At 41.0% G+C, this 19361-nt stretch overlaps 1 protein-coding gene across 1 annotated transcript; it reads right to left on the bottom strand.

The window, feature by feature from the left end:
• Nucleotides 1–3427: 3427 nt before the first annotated feature.
• Nucleotides 3428–16443, bottom strand: LOC105440890 (deleted in malignant brain tumors 1 protein-like). The gene is made up of 8 exons (XM_030991181.1): nucleotides 16434–16443; nucleotides 15503–15826; nucleotides 13597–13908; nucleotides 12173–12484; nucleotides 6330–6659; nucleotides 5309–5629; nucleotides 4193–4510; nucleotides 3428–3777 (listed from the first exon to the last, which is right to left on the bottom strand). The coding sequence occupies exons 1-8, from the start codon at nucleotides 16441–16443 to the stop codon at nucleotides 3428–3430; spliced, it is 2277 nt and encodes a 758-aa protein (XP_030847041.1).
• Between the last annotated feature and the right edge of the window lie 2918 nt (nucleotides 16444–19361).

Below are 19361 nucleotides of genomic sequence, written 5' to 3'. Positions count from 1 at the left end.
AACAAACAAAACGTTAAATAATACAATTTGATAGTTGCTAAACATCCACAGATCTTATGAAACATGGAAAGGTCTCACTTAGAACAGTCACTCAGAAAGTGATTGGGAGTGCTTTAGGATGAACTTTTGTTAACCTTCTTGAAGAGAACACGTTTCAAAATGGTTGGCTAAAAAGTGATGCTTGTATGGTGCATGCCCCAGATAAGTAGTTACGTATTATTTTGTATCGTGATTTGGTAAGTAAATACGATGCCGTACCATACCATACCGTGACAAACCATAAAACACTTTCTCCTGCGACAATTTTTCCGCGGTATGTTCAACCATCAACCCAACACTATACCCAACCCCTACCCAAATCCCACTCGCAACGAAATAAAGCCAGGAACAAATTTTCTTCAAAATCTGAACTGAAAGCAAAGATCAAAATTAGATCGAGCTCCAGCCTAGCAAGGACTGCTCTTTTTATTTTGTTTCATATATTCTTGTATTGATGATACTTTCTACCGTGGATGCGCTAACTTGATCGGGGAGAAAGACCTGATGGTTATGGTTATCAAGTTAGCTGTTTCTATACCAAAGCAACAAAGCCCGGGAACAAAGCTAGCACATCCTGCATTTTCAATCATTTTTCCTTCTCTTTTGTATATGAATATATCATTTTATCTTGGTGTATGTTGCCATATGAATGGTACATAATACATTAAAAAACGATTGTCGCCCGAACCAATGTGAATGAACCTACAATACCGTACCATACCGTACCATTCCGTACCATACATAAAAACATAACGCGCCATACCATACCATACTGCACCATACCATATCATATCATACCAAACCATACTGGAACGCTCCATACCGTTTTATACAACACCTACGTGGATCCTTGTCATTTGATTGGACGATTGTTGGTCACATGATATTCAATAGATGGTATATTGCACGGTCATGCATTTTTGGTTATATGCGCCGTGCATTTTTGGTTATATGCAGACTGCGTACCTCTCTGCTGCATGTGCGCGTATCCCTGCGTGTATCTGACGCGAAGGCAATCTGCATGTAATCGAGAAGGCTTGACTCGAACTTTAATTTATCTTTATAAGGAGTAAAGCATAATTTGTTGATTAACGTTCGATTAGGTCTTCTTCGATGTTGTATAAAACAAATAATGAATGTTTTTCATTTGTTTAATAGTGCAAATATGTTCATTCGTTGAAAGATTAACGTTAATTCTATTCAACTCGGCTGACGCCTCGTTGAATAGAATGTTAATCTTTCAACTCATGAACATATTCGCACTATTGAACTCATAATCATTCATTATTTGTATAATATTCCATGCCATACTGTACCGCACCATACCATACCGTACCGCACGGTACCATACTATACCGCAACATATACCGTACCATATCATACGTTACCATACCGTACCATACCATACCACACCAAAACATACCATACCATGCAATACCATACCAAATAGTACCATACTGTACTGCAGGATACCGTTACGTTCCTTACCATACCATACCGCACCATGCCATACCACCCCATACCACATCGTACCACACAATACTATAAAAAATAATGCCACACATACCATACCGTACCATATACGTACTACACCAAACCTTAGCATAGAACACCACACCCTTCCATACCGTACCGCACCATACCACACCTTACTGCACCAAACCACACCATCCCACACCTTACTGCACCAAACCACACTTTACCATACAATACCATAGCACACCGTACATACCATACCATACCGTACCATGCCATACCTACCATACCGTACTACACCATACCATACCATACTATACCATACCATACCGCACCACAACATACCATACCATACTATACCATACCATACCGCACCACAACATACCATACCAACCGTACCGCACCATACCATACCGTACTATACCATACCAAACCGCACCACAACATACCATACCATACCGTACTATACCATCCATACCGCACCACAACATACTATAGCTACTGTTCCATACTATACCATACCATACCGCACCACAACATACCATACCATACCGTATGGCTGTGTGACCAAAGTTCGCGCGTGACCAAAGTTCGCTTTCTCAAAAAATCGGTAAGATTTCGAAAATCTGATATCACCAATGGAAAGAGGATCATAAAATTACCCAGAAACGAAATTTTCTTTGGAATTGGGCGCGAAATTGTGAAAATATTGACAAAAGATCGGCACATTTTGCAGTTATTTGCGTCCGTTCCGAAAAATTACCAACTTACCGATAAGGGTCTGGAAATCTTCATTTTGAGAGCAGATATCCTCAAAATTGTAAGTAATAAGTGGTACCGTCTGGTTGTATGATATTTTGCCTTGCAAATTATGAAATTACCTTATTTTTGATGGATCGTATTTTTGTATAAATCAGCTGTAAACCCCCGTGCGTGAACTTAGGTCTCGTTGTTTTTATGACTTTTTTAGATGCAGCGCGCATGCACGATCGGACATCGAATTTTTAGATCGCGATATCTCCGAAATCCTTCGACGATAAATGTTGTAGTTGAACCAATTGGTAGTAAAATACTTTGCCGTCCATTTGGTAGTAATTAAAATAAATAAATTTGTGTAGAATATGAGAAAACATGGATCGAATATCACATTTTCTAATTTGTTCTAAAATCTGCGCGAACTTTGGTCACCCCTTCATACTATACCATCCATTCCGCACCACAACATACTATACCTACTGTTCCATACCATACCTCACCACACCACACCATACCACACCATACCATAGCATACCGTACTACACCATACCTGAAAGCTACTCCGTTGGTACCAAGACCCAGGCTACGGCACACCACAGTTGCATCGTCATTGTCCCAGCCATCATGACAGACTGTCCCCCATTGTCCGTTGTGTGATATCTCGACTCGTCCTGCGGTATCAGATGAGTCAACAACTAGACGGATGGGTGCTGTAAACAATAAAGTTAATAAACATTCACGGTTATCACAATTACACATAATCCTAAGGATATCCAAAAAATGAAATAACTCAAATATCACTCAAACAAGAAAAACTAATTGTGACTAAGTTATATATTTTCACAGTGATCTGAAGCCAATTGAGAGTGCCTGAAATTTCAAGCACAGGTTCTACGCGTATTCAGCGTTTGTTGTAACTAACTTTATTAAGGTAATTGATATTGGTTGAATGCAAATTCATTAAATGAAATGACATATATAAATTATTTTCAAATTGAACTATAACTCGAGAGACTTTACTTGATGTGGTTTGGGAAAAACGAACTTCGACGGTATTGTCCACATGTGGTGAACATAGGACCATTACCCGCACTTGATTTAGGTAACCTCATTTCAATTCATCAAAATGGAACGTAGTTTAGATTATATTAAAAATCTAACAGTAATTCAATATCAAGACTTTACTTGGTGTGCTTCCGGAATAACAACGCACTCCAGCGTCTTTATGGTGTTGACAAATGTTATCAAAAGGAGCTCTATGACTGCAATGGAAAAGGTCCTCTTCAGCACCGTAACACCGAACGTCATCAAGAATCACCGGCCCTGTGCCCTTCCCGAACCCAGCATATCTGACGGCTTCGAGAGCGTAGTTGAAGCCGAGAGAACGGCACGCGACGTAGGCAGCGTTCATGTCATATTGGTCATGGCAGACGGTTCCCCAAGTGCCGTTGTATAGGACCTCGATGCGACCCTCGCTGTTTGATGGCCCGTCGACAAGACGAATAGCTGCCGGATTCAATCAACGTTTACATAAAACTTTAGTGAGTGGTAATTATTACATGAAGATCTATTAAATTAAATATTCTATGTACGGGAGCTACATCTTTCAAGCACTTTGCGTATTTTGTTTGTGTTTTTATTGTAACGCTTTTGTTGTAACTATCATGTATTTATACAATTCAACTTCTGTTGTTCTATATGTAGTTTTTATAATGATAAAATAAATTCGTGAAGTGCTTTTCGAAGGCGCTATACTGAGTTCTCAGTGCAATGGATTTGGGCTGGTGAGGGAAATTAAAGATAAAGATTTGAAGAAAAAATAAGCTTTCGTTCTGATAATCTTAAACAAATAGTTTAGGAAAATTGACCGATGAGCAATCGACACTTAATATAATCATTGTGTCGTACAACGTCGACTTACCTCGTGTATTGAGACACTGCACTCCCGCGTCCTCCGAATGCTTGCAATCGTGTCGGAGTGGACGATTACTGGGGCAGGAGTAGAGATCCGTCTCGTTTCCCAAACACCTCACATTGTCAAGAACGATATCTCCAGAACCTTCCCCGTAGGTAGAGCAACCGACGGCAGTTCCGTTATCGCCCAAACCAAGCATCCGACAAACGACACTAGCATCGGTGTCATCCCAAAAATCGTCGCAGACGGTTCCCCATTTTCCGTCGTAATAGACTTCGACTCGGCCTTCGTATCTTGATGAGCCATTGACAACACGTACTGATCCTGAAGGGAAAAAAATGTTATATGATAATAATTGGGTCTTATTGACGCAGTGTAGGTCTATAGCCACATCGGTATTAATACTATGAAACTGCTTTTCTTGCAGCCCTGCGATTACTATTTCGCCAGCATTGCAAAGTATCTATGTACACCTAGGTATAATACTTAAATAGAGGGACATGTTTGGGCTAACGCATTTTGTCCAACGATGTCAGCAACGAGCATGGTCGAACCAACAGCATCTCGTATGATAGTATAGAGCCTTCACTAATATACCACAGTGATCTTAATCGTAAGGCTAATTCGATTGGCTCATATCAGTTCTTTTTTTTTTGGGGGGGGGGTCTATTTCTCTTTTGGTAGCCATAATCATAAATTCATACTTCGTTTATTGAGTTTGGCGGTTTGTAGATCTTTATTTAAATCCCATCGAAGTCTTAAATTCATTTTTTTCTTCAATTTCATATTTTTTCCACTTGGCCCCTTGTAAAACTAGTAAAAGAAATTTTTTATTCTCTATACGGAAAATAAATCAACCAACTAACCAAGGAGAAGTTGCGAAGGCTTGGTGGTAGGGTAGTGGTCTCGTGACCGGGAGGTCCCATGATCAATACCAAGACAATGTGCTCAGTGAGGCCTTAATCTGCATTACCAAGTCCCCCGGAGGGTACTTAAAGCCTTCGACCCCTGCCTGGTTGCCTACTGACAAGCATACACATGTTTTCTTAGTAGTGGGGTAAAACAATCATCAAACATTTACATTCATACAGCCCTCCAAAGAGAATGGACACTACTGATTACCTAATGGGCTAGGGGCACAACGAACCCCTGCATCTTCTCCGTGTTCGCAATCATGGACACCCATACCAGCATGTTGGCACTGGAAGACGCTGTCTTCATCCCCAGTACAGTTCACATTATCCAGAACGATCGCCCATGCTCCTTGACCAAAGCCAGCATAAGAGATGGCTTCGAGTGCAGGACCAAGTCCAAGAGTTCGACAGACTACGTTGGCATCAGTCAGGTCCCATCCATTATCGCAGACAGTCCCCCATTGTGATTGCCAGAGAACTTCCACCCTCCCCTCGTTTCTCGACGAGCCACCAGCAAGACGGATTGATGCTGGAAAGAAATATGCATTCTTGAACATTTAGCTACAGAAATGTATCCCTTTCCTTATATTACCCCTTCATTTTGTCTATGTTTTGTTTCTATCGCCGATGAAAAGTTAGAATAGAAACACTTGTGGAAAGTTTTGAGGGTGCAGGAGGCGTAAGAGGTGGTGGATATTTTTTAGTTGTGAAATTAAAATAATTCATGCAATGATCTTATTATAGCTAGACAAATAAGCTATCTTTATTATCAAGTGCTTGTAAAGATTATCTATTATAACAAAGTATCAATTTCAGACCTTTTGCTTGCTCGCTTGCAAAGTTATAAAAAAATGAAAGTTCACATATTAGCTAGAGGCATTAGCCCCTTGGCTCTAGTTTCATCATGTAGATTTGAGGTGCGCTACAAACTAAACTGACCAGGAATATAATGACTATTAAATCTTGTAAATGTTCGATGGGCGGTCAAAGTTCTTTGCATTTCAAAGTGTCACTATATTTCAAATGTATAATTGAGCTTATTTTCAAGAATAATTTTACCTTTTACTTTTGTCACCCACAGTCGACTTGGTCGAAAAGTTTAATGCATACAATATACGTTCTGTAATCTATATTCTAGTGTTCAAGTTTATTACATTATCAACTGCTTGTGAACATAAGTAAATGATCCTTTACATGAAGTTACAAAGACAACTGATTAGGATTCTTACCTTGTGGGCTTCTTCCACAACGTACCCCAGCTTCTGCCGAGGGGTTACAGTAACCGACTCCAAAACCTTCGCTCCTGCACTGTATGATGCTAGTTACGCTTGGAATTGGGCAAAATACATCATCTAGAACCATAGGTCCTGTACCCTGTTCATAACGACCACCCCCATAGGTTGCCTCGGCGTTACCTAGTCCAATAGAGTGACAGACTATGTCGGAAGGTTTGTCGAAGACAGTCCAGCCACGGTCACAGACAGTCCCCCATTCGCCGTTGTAAAGGATCTCGACGCGACCTTCTTGGAGCGATGGACCACCAGCAAGACGAACAGGTGCTGTAGACAAAACAACAAAAACGAACCAACACAATTACGTTGAACTTAGAGCATGCTGATGATACCTCTCAAGAACAATGTATCCGATCAGAATATGATCCTGGCTACAGCCCACGAGAACGAGATCTGTTCCCTTATGTATTCCTTTGTTTTATCGGTCTCGTGGGCCGTCGGGCTTGTGGACCTTTAGGAACTGTCTTTTCTATGTTTTCTTATTTATTTCTTTGTTTTGTCGGTCTCTTTCTTTCATGTGGGATGTTGGTATCGTAGGCTGTGAGTCTACTTGAATGACCTTTGCAATCTGATTGCTCTGCGACTGTGAGCTCATTTAGATAGCAAATTAGGATCCTAAGTATGCGCTAAGCTTTGTAGGACCATGAGGAGATATCGCTCCACGAGCCTCCACCTCAAAACAAATAATAATATTTCGCATTCAGGTTAACTGAATCTACCTTTGCTGCCCCAAGCACATTGCATTCAGAATATCTACTCATACTCTTGTAGTTTGTGAAATCTTTTTTACAAAATTCATGCTGATGCAAAATTAAATAAATGCCTCGTAGTTAGGTTATTGTTAACTAATTTATAATTGGATTTATGATCATTATCATTGTTGTTTTGTCTCTTATTATCATTAAACATTGTTATGATTGTTATATCAATATTATTATAATCACAGGTGTTGTTCTTATCATAATCATTATTGCTCTTATTATTGTAATATGTGATCTTATACATTGACTCAATGCTACATGCTATACACACATACACACAGTTAATGTACACTGTGGATGTATGGGCTCTTCTATACACAATATAACCAGTCATGCTGGATTGCAACTTCACTCTGATGTTTCTCTATGTGTCTTCATTTGAGTACTAACCATACAGCTAAACAACCCCACATTATATGGTGGCAGCGATATAGAACCTACTGGACAATATTTGTGAACTTTGCATCATTTTGGAGAGGTTTTGGAGGCCATCTTATTGACACACTGTCATGGGATCAACAGGTGCTCCTTTCTACAGTCCCATGTGATGGTTTTACTGTAAGTAAAATGTGCATTGACATTTGCATTACTATTGGAGTTTGAGTAGCTGGTATGAACTATGAATGAATCATTTACACCCCGCATGAATTGGGAAGACCCCGACAGAGCCAATGCTGTTAAGATTTTTCATCAGCAGTGTGACTTATACTTCTCAGTCAAGAATGTTGCGATTGGTAAGCAAGTGGATCATGTTCTTTTGTTCACTGGTGCCACGGGTATCAAGCTTTACAACTCGTGGGGTCTGGAAGGTGAGGATAAGAAGAATCCAACTGTTGTTTGGGAGAAGTTCGAGACACAACTGAGGCCAAGGGCAAATTTCCGTGTAGCTAGGCTATACCTTCAGAAATATGTGCAGAAAGAGGGGGAAAGTGCAGATGATTATATCTCGCGCCTGAAGCTGCAGGCATATGACTGTGAATTTCGTGATGACACTGAGCTCCAAGAACGCATCATTGAGCAGTTCATCACAGGCACTAGATATCCTGAGCTCCAGAAAGATCTTCTAGGGAAGAACAAGTCCCTCACTCTTACACAGATGCTTGAGCTGAGTAGAACATTTGAAGCATCGCAGATGCACATGGCTCAACTAGCGGAGGTACAGACACATATTCAGCCTGCATCGATTGATGTAGTTCGTCGGAAGACTAACACTAGTAACAAGTGTCCTAATTGTGGTGGTAATCATGCTCGCAGTCCACGGGAAGCATGTCCGGCTTATGGCACCAAGTGTAACAGCTGTGGAAAGTTGAATCACTGGAGGAGTGTTTGTCGGTCTCCAGCTCCAAGTACACAGCGGTCTGGGAGATCTCCAGCTTCAAGTACCCAGAAGTGGAAGCAGAAAGCTAAATACGCTACGCCACATCGTGGAGGCAAGCAGGTGCAATCCATACACAGCACCAGCAATATTGAGGCAGCAGCAGCGGTCCCACTACTGAATGACGCAGTGGATGTCCTGTCATTCAATCGAATTATTGTGTCAGGTATCAGTGCTGTAGAGGTGGATGACAGGGACGACCTAACAATAGCGTACGTGGAAGTCAGACGGGATGAGAGAACCATAATGAAACTGCGTTCGAAGGTTGACTCCGGTGCGGAGGGCAACACACTTCCTCTTCGGATGTTTCGTGGGATGTATCCTGGCCATCTCACTAAGGATGGAGTTCCTCACCCTCAATCAGTGCATAATTCAAGTGCACGGCTGTTCGCTTACAACGAAACACCAGTGATGCACTACGGTTCAGTGAGACTGCCCTGTCGTTTCAACAACTCAACTTGGCTCTATGCTACATTCTACATTGTAGAGTCCAGGGGTCCAGCGATTATCGGATGTGACACAGGCTTGAAACTGAAGCTGCTTACTCTACACACACGCATCAACGAGATCAAGCATTCAGCACAGATAAGCTCTACTGATGACCTAGTAAGGCAGTATCCAGACCAGTTTGACAAAATTGGCAACTTCCCAGGAGAATATCATATTGTTCTTGATCCAGACGTTCAGCCTGTTGTCCATGCTCCTAGACGGTGCCCAATCCACCTACGAGATGAACTGAAGCGTGAGTTTGATGACATGGAAGGTAATGGCGTGATCACTAAAGTCATTGAGCCTTCAGCATGGGTCAGCAGCATCGCTGTTTCAAGGAAGTCGAATGGCAAACTCCGTGTCTGCTTGGATCCCAAGGATCTCAACCGAGCTATTCGACGTTGCCATTATCGCACTATCACGACAGATGAGGTGATACACAAGCTATCAGGTGCTCGACACTTCAGCAAACTCGATGCCAAGAACGGTTATTGGTCTATCAAGCTCGACCATGACAGTTCACTTCTGACTACCTTCAACAGTCCCTTTGGACGGTACAGATATCTCAGGATGCCTTTCGGTCTAGCAATGTCTCAGGATGTATTCCAGCAGCGAATGGACGAAATCCTCGAACGTTGCCCCGGCACAATAGGGATCGCTGACGATATTGTTGTGTTCGGCAAGAGTGAAGCAGAGCACGATCAGAATCTGCACCACCTCATGTCCAAAGCTGTGAAGTACGGTCTGCAGTTCAACAGTGGCAAGTGCAGCATCAAGGTCAACCAGATTTCCTTCTTCGGTATGATCTACGATGCAGATGGCGTCCATCCGGATCCTCACAAGGTCGAGGCAATCAAGTCAATGTCTCCACCTGAGAACAAGAGCCAGCTTCGTGAGTTCCTTGGTATGATAACCTACCTTAGCCCATTCATACCAAATCTTTCAGCCCAGACTGCAAGCCTACGTGGTCTTTTGAAGCAGGACGCTGAATTCCAATGGACTCCAACGCACCAGTCTGCCTTCAATGATTTACGTGACAAGGTATGTCACGATGCAACTCGGGCGTATTTCGATGTTAACAAGCCTACGGTACTGCAGGTAGATGCTTCTCTGCAGGGCTTGGGAGCGACTCTACTGCAGGATGGAAAGGGTATCGCGTTTGCATCAAAGGCCCTCAGTGATGCAGAGACGAGGTACGCCAACATAGAGCGAGAGCTGCTTGCAGTGGTCTTCGGCTGTGAACGATTCCATATCTTCCTGTACGGGAAAAGTTTCATAGTTGAGACGGACCACAAGCCCCTGGAGATGATCCAGCATAAGCACCTGGCAGCGGCTCCACCTAGACTCCAGCGTATGCTCCTTCGTCTACAGCCATACAAGCTGACAATTGTCTACAAGCCTGGTAAGGATGTACCAGTAGCTGACTGCCTATCCAGACGTCCTCTTGGTCCTCCAGAACACATCCACCTTGACCTGCAAATCAACTTTGTACAGTTTGCTCCAGACCGTTTGAGTCAGTTGAAGGAGGAAACAGCCAAGAATGCAGAGTTTGCAGCACTACAGACGGTGATTGTGAAAGGGTGGCCAGAGAAGAGACGTGAGCTACCACGGCAGCTGCAGAGATACTGGGCCTTTCGAGATCAGCTTGCAGTTGAGGATGGACTGATCCTGAATGGTGAACGAATCCTTATTCCACACTCCATGAGGGAGTACATACTGAGCAAGCTTCACGAAGGTCATCAAGGTATCGAGAAGACACGACTTCGGGCTAAGGCTTCTGTGTACTGGGAATCAATCAATGACGATATCGAGGTCCTGGTGAAAGGCTGCTCAGTCTGCCAAGAGTACAAGCCCTCGCAGCCCCATGAGACTCTTCTCCAGCACGAGATACCCACACGATCCTGGCAAGTCTTAGGTACAGACTTATTTCACTTTGAAGGGAACAATTATCTCATCATTGCAGATTACTTCTCAAAGTTCCCTTTCATCCGGAAAATGCCTCAAGAGTGTACCAGTGCTGCAGTAGTCAATGCGACCCGTCAGGTGTTCGCAGAACAAGGAGTTCCAGAAAGAATCGTTAGCGACAACGGAAGACATTTTGACTCCTCAACATACAGAGACTTTGCTACACAGTGGGGATTCAGCCATGTTACATCCTCTCCCCACTACCCCAGGTCAAATGGCTTCATTGAGCGAATGATTCAAACTGTCAAGAATACGCTCAAGAAAGCTAAAGTGAGTGGTATCGACCCCAACATGGCTCTACTATGTATCCGTGCCACTCCAATTGACAGCCGCATTCCAAGCCCAGCTGAGCTTCTTTACGGGAGGAAGATGAAGGACAACTTACCAACTCGAATCCGCAACAACTCCCCTGGTCGTGATGATGTTAACCATCGTATGCAGCTTCGACAGCAGAGCCAGAAGTATCATCACGACAAATCAGCCCATGACCTAGCACCACTCTCACCTGGGCAGCTTGTGAGAGTCCAAGACCAGACATCACGTCACTGGATAACAGCTACTGTTCGTGAGCAATGCCATGAGCCTAGGTCATATCTCGTCGAGACGCCTAATGGAAGGGTGCTACGCAGAAACCGGCAACACCTCGCTGATATTGAGCCCAGGCGTATCCATCATGATGAGGAGGTAACCAATACACCCGATCCTCATATACGCGAAGAGATGACGCTTGATCCAACGCCCGACATCAGAGGTTCTCCTGCCCCAACCCCTGCCCCAAACCCTGTCCCAATCCCCAACCACCAGCAGACCACCCGCAGTGGCCGGGTAATCAAGAAGCCAGAAAAACTGACTTATTGATAGGACTTCATCTTTGGATACTTCAAATTTGGACATTATGGACTCAGTTTATTTTTCTGTAAGGGGGATGTAATATGTGATCTTATACATTGACTCAATGCTACATGCTATACACACATACACACAGTTAATGTACACTGTGGATGTATGGGCTCTTCTATACACAATATAACCAGTCATGCTGGATTGCAACTTCACTCTGATGTTTCTCTATGTGTCTTCATTTGAGTACTAACCATACAGCTAAACAACCCCACATTATAACCGTCATCATCATTATCTCCATAATTATTGTCATTATTCATTCCTTTCAATGTTTATTGGGATGTTACCTAAGATGCCTTCATAACAGCGGACACCAGCGTTACGTCTGTATTGGCAGTTATTGACACCAATCCGACCGCAACGTAGGATGCTAGGCTGAAACCCCTGGCAGTCAAAGTTATAAGCATTCGTCAAGTTACTTTCACCGAAGGCGGAGTCAAAGTACATGTAGCGAGCTTGCCCGAGCCCGAGACTTCGGCACACGATGTTGGCTGCGTTGCGATCCCAATTATCGGTACAGACAGATCCCCATTGGCCGTTGAGTTGCATCTCGACTCTGCCTTCGAGCTTTGACGAACCACCGACCAGACGAAGTGTTGCTGGTGGTATTAATTTGAATGATAAACATATAATTATATTAATTACATTTATATCAAGCACACATCCATCCTAGGGGATGCTCAAGCCAGGGGATGATCGAGACGCCTACAAGGTATTAATATTAGGCCTATGCTGGCTTGAGCCCAGCTGCCCTACAGCGTTATAAATAATACAAGGAGTACCTGGTACCCATTTACTACACCTGGGTTGAGAGTGGCAAATGTAAACAAATGTCTTGCCAAAGATAATCACATTTTCATATTTCACTGTGTTCATGCTCAGAGGTCCCATAGGTGTTCACAAAAACAAACAAAAAGACACTTTTGATTTGTAAATGACACGATAAGATGAATCCCATTATCAAGCTGAAATTCACCCATTAAAAAAAAAAAGAGATCAAATTAATTTTAACTTAATTTATTGCCTTCACTCAATTAAATTCATACAACTATGCTATGAATGTCTGGTATATAATTATCTTACATTTTGTTGGATCAATGCCAACATTTCTACGTAGGCCTATACATCATGAATAAGTTCAGAATACAATTGTGTATCGTAGCTGAAAATCCAGCGGCCCTTTTGAAAGAATAAAATGCAATAAGTTATCAATAATTCATTGAATCCCCCCCCCCCCCGGTACACAACAGAAACAAATCTTCTGTGTGCCCATGCCTTGAGCCATAATGCACGGCCAGGGGAGGGGGGGGGGCAATTCAATGAATTATTGATAATTTACTGCATTTTCTTTTTCTTTTTTTAATTTGTGGGAACTGCTCCCTACACTAGCCCCCGCTGGGTACAGTCATGTGAGGCTCCAGGATCAAAATATTGTGTCGATGTGCCATATTAGTGCCCTTGTGTGGGGCATTTAATCCTCATTACTGTCATTTATGACTTAAGGGCGTAGGTCCCGTAGTTGATATCCATTTAGCAGTCACGCAAAACAAACACTGGCAAATTATTATTCAACAAAATCTGAGAATGTATACTATTATCTAGATCTATTGGGAATAAATCATTGTCAAAATGATTCCATAAATTGAGAGTAAAAAATATATTCCAACTATATGAGCGACAGTGTAATTACAATTACAATAGTATGTCTTACATCTTGGGTTGCATTGTACCCCTGCGTCATAGCGGTGTTCGCAGTAGTGGGGTGGACTAGTGTGTGGGCAGTCTAGGAGATCCATTTCATCCCCTTTACATTTAGTCTCAGTTATCCAGATCGGTCCCGTGCCTTCTCCAAATGTTGCTCTAAAATTAGCAACCCCGAATGCAGCAAAACCTAGACTCTGACACACCACATGAGCATCGTAGTCATCCCAATAGCTATCGCAGACGGTACCCCATGTTCCGTTGTAAAAGACTTCGACACGACCTTCCGTAGGATTGGACCCATTGATCAGACGGATATTAGCTGATGATATGAAAGAAGATAGTGATGGTTCGTGAAGGAGCGTTAACCAATGTGGTGATCTTTTCCACATAAATGGCATCGCAAAAAACATTTTACAAGTCACTGTACCATTTTACTAGGGTAGTGAGGGAAAGGGAGATGAGGCAAAGATATCCGAGCTGCACAGCTGGCAGTGTGTGAAAAGCTTCTATAAGATATCTTTCGAAGATTCATCCCGAATTAACAAACAAAATACAAAAAAAAAAAACACACACAATAAAAACAACAACAATCAATTAATCTACGCATTTTGATAATGTTATCCATGCATATCTGAATATATTCGCATCTACCAATACGCTTTTTGGGGTTGAGGCAAAAGGGTAGACAAATGTTTTGTATATAAGGTATTTTCTAAGTTTAAGCGAAAAAAAGGTGATAAATCACCATTTCAAAGTGACCCTTTTATCAAAATGATAGATTAATTTTATTGACATTCTAGATCCAACTATATCCAGCTATTTTGAAAATGTGGTTACTCCTCAGCCCTTTTCAATAATGCTCTTGTACTTTAGGTTTAAATAGTGTATCGTCGAAAGTGTAATTAACACAATAACAGACACTAAATATTGCAACAACAAAAATCATGTTTGGATTACAGTAAAAGGTAATTGAAGAGGCTTTTTTTCGAAGATGTTTACGATCGTGATAGTTTGCCTTTTTTCCATTCTTTTTTTTTTCGAAAAAGGAAATCCGATATTAGAACATTACACTGTTAGAACGGTGTTTAAAATATCACTGTTTAAAAGAATGTTGTTTAAAAAAGTAAACAACGTTGTTCAAAATCGAAAAATCAGTGCTCGATTGACTTAAACAACTATGTATTAAAAGAAAAAAATATTTAATTAAACAGAGTTGTTTAAAAAGTCCCGGGGGCGTCGTTGATATTTTTTCGATACGCGATTGCAATTTGCGCACACACATGCGATATGCACAAAGTACGTACATAATACATGCATGCAAGCATGCAGTGCTAGTGTGCAGTGCAGACGAAAATGGCGGAACACGGGGCAAGGCGACGACTTGGTTCTTCTCGGCTTCGCCTATGGGGTTTAGGTGAAGTTATAGAGACAAATAATAATGTTGTCTGTCACTGCCATAAATATGATGAACAAATGTTGAAGTAAATTGGCAACAAGCTCTGCATGTTACAGTGTATAAATCGTTGTGATTATTGCAGGAGTGGTTCCAGTAGGTCATTTCAAAAATTCAAACAACCAGATAATAACCCTTTAATAGTTCTGTTTAAAATTTAAGCAACTCCTTTTAAACAACCCAGTTGTGCAGTAATACTGAATAAACAACAGTTGCTTAGTAATTTAAACATTATTGTTTAAAATTTAAACAACTTGCTTTAAACAACCGGGTTGTGCAATTTTATTACTAAACAAAATTACTGTTGTTTAAAAGGTTTCCTAATTTTTAAACAACTAAGTGTTCAAAATGTAAACAACCTTAATTTGTTTAATTTTTAAACAACGTTGAGCGATTCACCGGTTAACTCGGGGTTGTTTAAAATTTTAAACAACTTGTTGAATTTTTTTTAACAGTGTACCTGATGGGAATTGTGCACATCGGACTCCTGCGTCTTGTCCATGTCCGCAGTTGCTGATTCCAAGTCCGGCGTTTCCACACTGGAAAATGTCCTCTTCATTTCCAGAGCAGTTGACGTCATCCAAAACAATAGTCCCTGTGCCTTCACCGAATCCTGCACCCGATACAGCTTCGAGTGCCTGACCAAATCCAAGAGATCGACAGACTACCTGGGCATCCTGCATGTCCCAGCCACTATCACAGACGGTTCCCCATTCTCCGTTGTACAACACCTCGACTCGACCTACTCTGATCGTAGAGCCACTAACAAGGCGAATTTCGGTTTCTGGACAAAGGAAATCATTGCACTAATTTAGTGATTAGCATAAATAAATGTATTTTTACCATCGCCAGTATTCAAGAAATCCTTGTTTGGATAACCACAGTTAATTAAGAACGGACAAAGACAAAAGCCAAATGCATTTTTTTTTTCTCAATCGTATGCTGCAAGACATTTCTTGGGTTGCCTGGAGAGAAAAAAGTTATATTGAATTGAATTGAATTAATTTTCTTCTGCAAAACATAACATAACATTTCAACGATACAACGTATACAGAATAGAACAATTTCTTTGAACGTATACACGATATAATAATAGTAGAAATGTTGACATTAAAACAAAATGTACCTGTAACACACTATCAAGAATTAGTCAGTCATAAATCTGCAGAAGAAAAAGGACCATCACAATAAGCATTTGTTAGAAAACGTGATAGGCCGGGGTGAAGTAGATGATTAAAATAATAATAAAAAACTGATGATGGTGAAAATATGGTGATGGTGATTGGTATGTAAATAAATAAATAAAACCAATAAAACGACCAAAGTAATGTAACACTCGTCTCATACAACGGCTTCCGCTAACATTACGTCGATGGAATGTACCCACCCACGATCAAACATAGTCGACATGGAAACACGTATTTTTAATTCAGAATAATTTGAAAACTGGCCCATCGAAACCATAATTATTATCGTCACTGGATTCAGACGATGAATACTGCAGATCCAAGGTACTGCATGACCTAATTTCACTCATTTTATGGATTATAAATTATTAACATTGATGATAATATTCAGCTATCGATCGTCTAGTGTGTGTTGAAACGGCGTTATATGAATCCGGAACTGACACTCCTTCAATCGCTTACGTATCATCTAAGCGCCCAATTTGTATGATTTTGGTTTCGTTAATTGGGAGGGGGGATGCCAAGATTCAATTTTAAATGTCTGATTGTGGTCACGCATGTTTTTTAGCGGAAAGATATGATACGTTTCAATTTCTTTAGATCGTGAGCTTTCATTTGACATACAATGCCTATTTTAATCAATGTCTAATTTAAATGAATCCGGAAGCATGCTATTAATGAATTTCAGCAGTCTTTTTTTCGATAACGTCGATTTTGTGTAAACTTAATATTACAAACCGCGTTCTTTATGTATTTTGACTTTCTTCCTCGTTCTCTTCGCTCGCTCTCAACATTTAAGAAAAACATGATTTCAGGCATCGAAGTGCATGAATGCCTTCATTATTGCCCAAGGAGTTACCTTTCCCATTGACAGCGAGGGGTCCGAATATATATTTTTGGCATAGAAATTTCATTTTATCACGCTCGTTCGCTTCGCTCGCTCGCAATATTTAAAAACGGGATAATTCAGGGAAACAAATGTCCGAATATCTTTAGACTCGTGTATTAAAGTGACTGAAAATTTGATTTTTGTAGTCATGTATTTTGCGACGAGGTGCCCGCATAAATTATTTTAATATATTATCTACTGCGCTGATTAAAAATATAAATGTTACCACCTTAACATTTATTTTTGCTTGGCCGCTTCGCTCGCTCACGATTAAACAAAACAAAACAAGAATGCCCTTCTGTGTGTGCCTGGCACTTGACAAGTACCAGGATGATGCAAAATTAATCTTCTTGGGAACAATTGGAAAATAATGCATATTGTTGAATATTATTATTTTAGTTGTGACTAGATGGGAAATCTTGTCGCGAATATGCCGTGGATAGACCTTGTTTATTAATCCCGTACTTGATCTTAGCTTGCCATCATACTTAGGTAGGAAGTGAGAGCTGAGACATCTTACCTCAAATTTTAAATTAAAGGAGTTCTATGAAGTTGAGGTAAAGGTACGATCAAAATGGAAGAGCAGCGCTTGCTATGAATCTCAGCTCAAGAGGCCTAAACATATATTGTACAGTATGAAGCTCTAAATGAAATGTTGATAATTATTTTGTGCTTCTTTGATGGTTATTGGATTTTGTGGAGTGGATTCTTTATTCGAACGTGCTGCTCGGAAAGTAATAAACCACGGAATACCAAATACAATGTTGTTCGTTCTCTCTTTTCTAAATTCTAGATTGGGATAAACTGTTAATTTGTATAAGTACATGTATCTATTATCAAAACTCATCGAAAAGAACATCAATGTGTTTTTGTTTTGTATAATAAATGCAACACATGATATCAGGTATCAGATGAGAAGAGGCGCATACCTACTCATGGTGGATTCGCTCTGTGATAAAACCAAATCCTTTTGATTGATGCTCACTTTTAGAAGCGATCGTGTATCCTTCCGTGAACCCTTCATGCACTTGCTCGAAAAGAGAAGAAACATTGTTTGTTGAATAATAACTTGTTAAATATTTTCTAACTTACCTTGTGCATTCGTTAATGTAGAGAGCAAAGAGGCTACTAAACAAGTCAGCAACATCATCTTGATCACGAGAAACCACGACATATGATAGAGATTAGCCAATCAAGTGTGTTCATCGACTGAAACACTTTGCTCACTCTTCAACTAGCAGTTCTCGGGGGTCGGTCCTGACTGCTCTCGCTTTCCTTACCGTTCTAATCTCGATCGGCAATGGTTCGGAAGACTAGGGTGACCATACTGTGATACAGGGGCGGGGTCAGGATATTTTTTTTGATAGGGAGTGGTGAGCGTACAGGCAAAAAGAAAAATCGGTGACTAGCAGGGGGGGGGGGGAATTGTCACATTTTCTGGAGGCCATAGGCATACAGGCACGGCGACCCTCCCGAATATCAAAGTTCAAGTGTTCTAATATTGCAAGCGAGCGAAGAGAGTGAGTAGAATAACAGTTTTGACACCATATTTTTAACGACGATCATAATTGCGCCATTACAAAGGATATTAGGTGGCGTATGACTTGCTCTTATGCCTATGCACTTTGTGGTTAGGGTTAGGATGGGGGGGGGGCTCACGAGTTCACGTCGGTAAAGTTTCTCATTTACATGTGCATGAAGGTGTTTACATTCAGTTAGGGGGAGGGATGTGCGATCATGTGCCTCATAATACCCCTTGTCCCCCAGGATACCCCACAGTAATGATACACTTATTTGCTATCCACTTGAATCCATCGAGGAAACTGAGGTGTGAGGAAGTGGTGATCTAGTTTCATCGTTGCAGATAGTAATCCAAAAAAAAAAGGTTGCAACAACCTCTAAAGTGTGCATGTATCCCATTGAAATAGAGGAATAATCTTGATCCATTATGATACATAATAACCTCAATGAAAAGACTTTGCCGATGATACAAAATCCCGTTGATATATTCGAGCGATTGTCTGCATAATCTTTACCGACATGTAGCGCAATGTTTATAAAAAATTAAAACTCATTATTATTGTAAACCATCGATTCTGAATGAATTTCTCGCCCTGTTCCTACAAGACAGATCTGCAAATGGGAAGTGATATTCTATATTCTTATATTAACCATAGAATCCTTAAATAATTTAAATATTTTGACAACCCTCTCTCTTTCTCATTATTATTTACTTTTCGATT

Source organism: Strongylocentrotus purpuratus, unplaced genomic scaffold, assembly GCF_000002235.5.
Source record: "Strongylocentrotus purpuratus isolate Spur 01 unplaced genomic scaffold, Spur_5.0 spur5_scaffold_2, whole genome shotgun sequence".
In the NCBI taxonomy this organism is placed as follows: Eukaryota; Metazoa; Echinodermata; class Echinoidea; order Camarodonta; family Strongylocentrotidae; genus Strongylocentrotus; species Strongylocentrotus purpuratus.
This window is presented reverse-complemented; position numbering and strand designations above follow the sequence as displayed.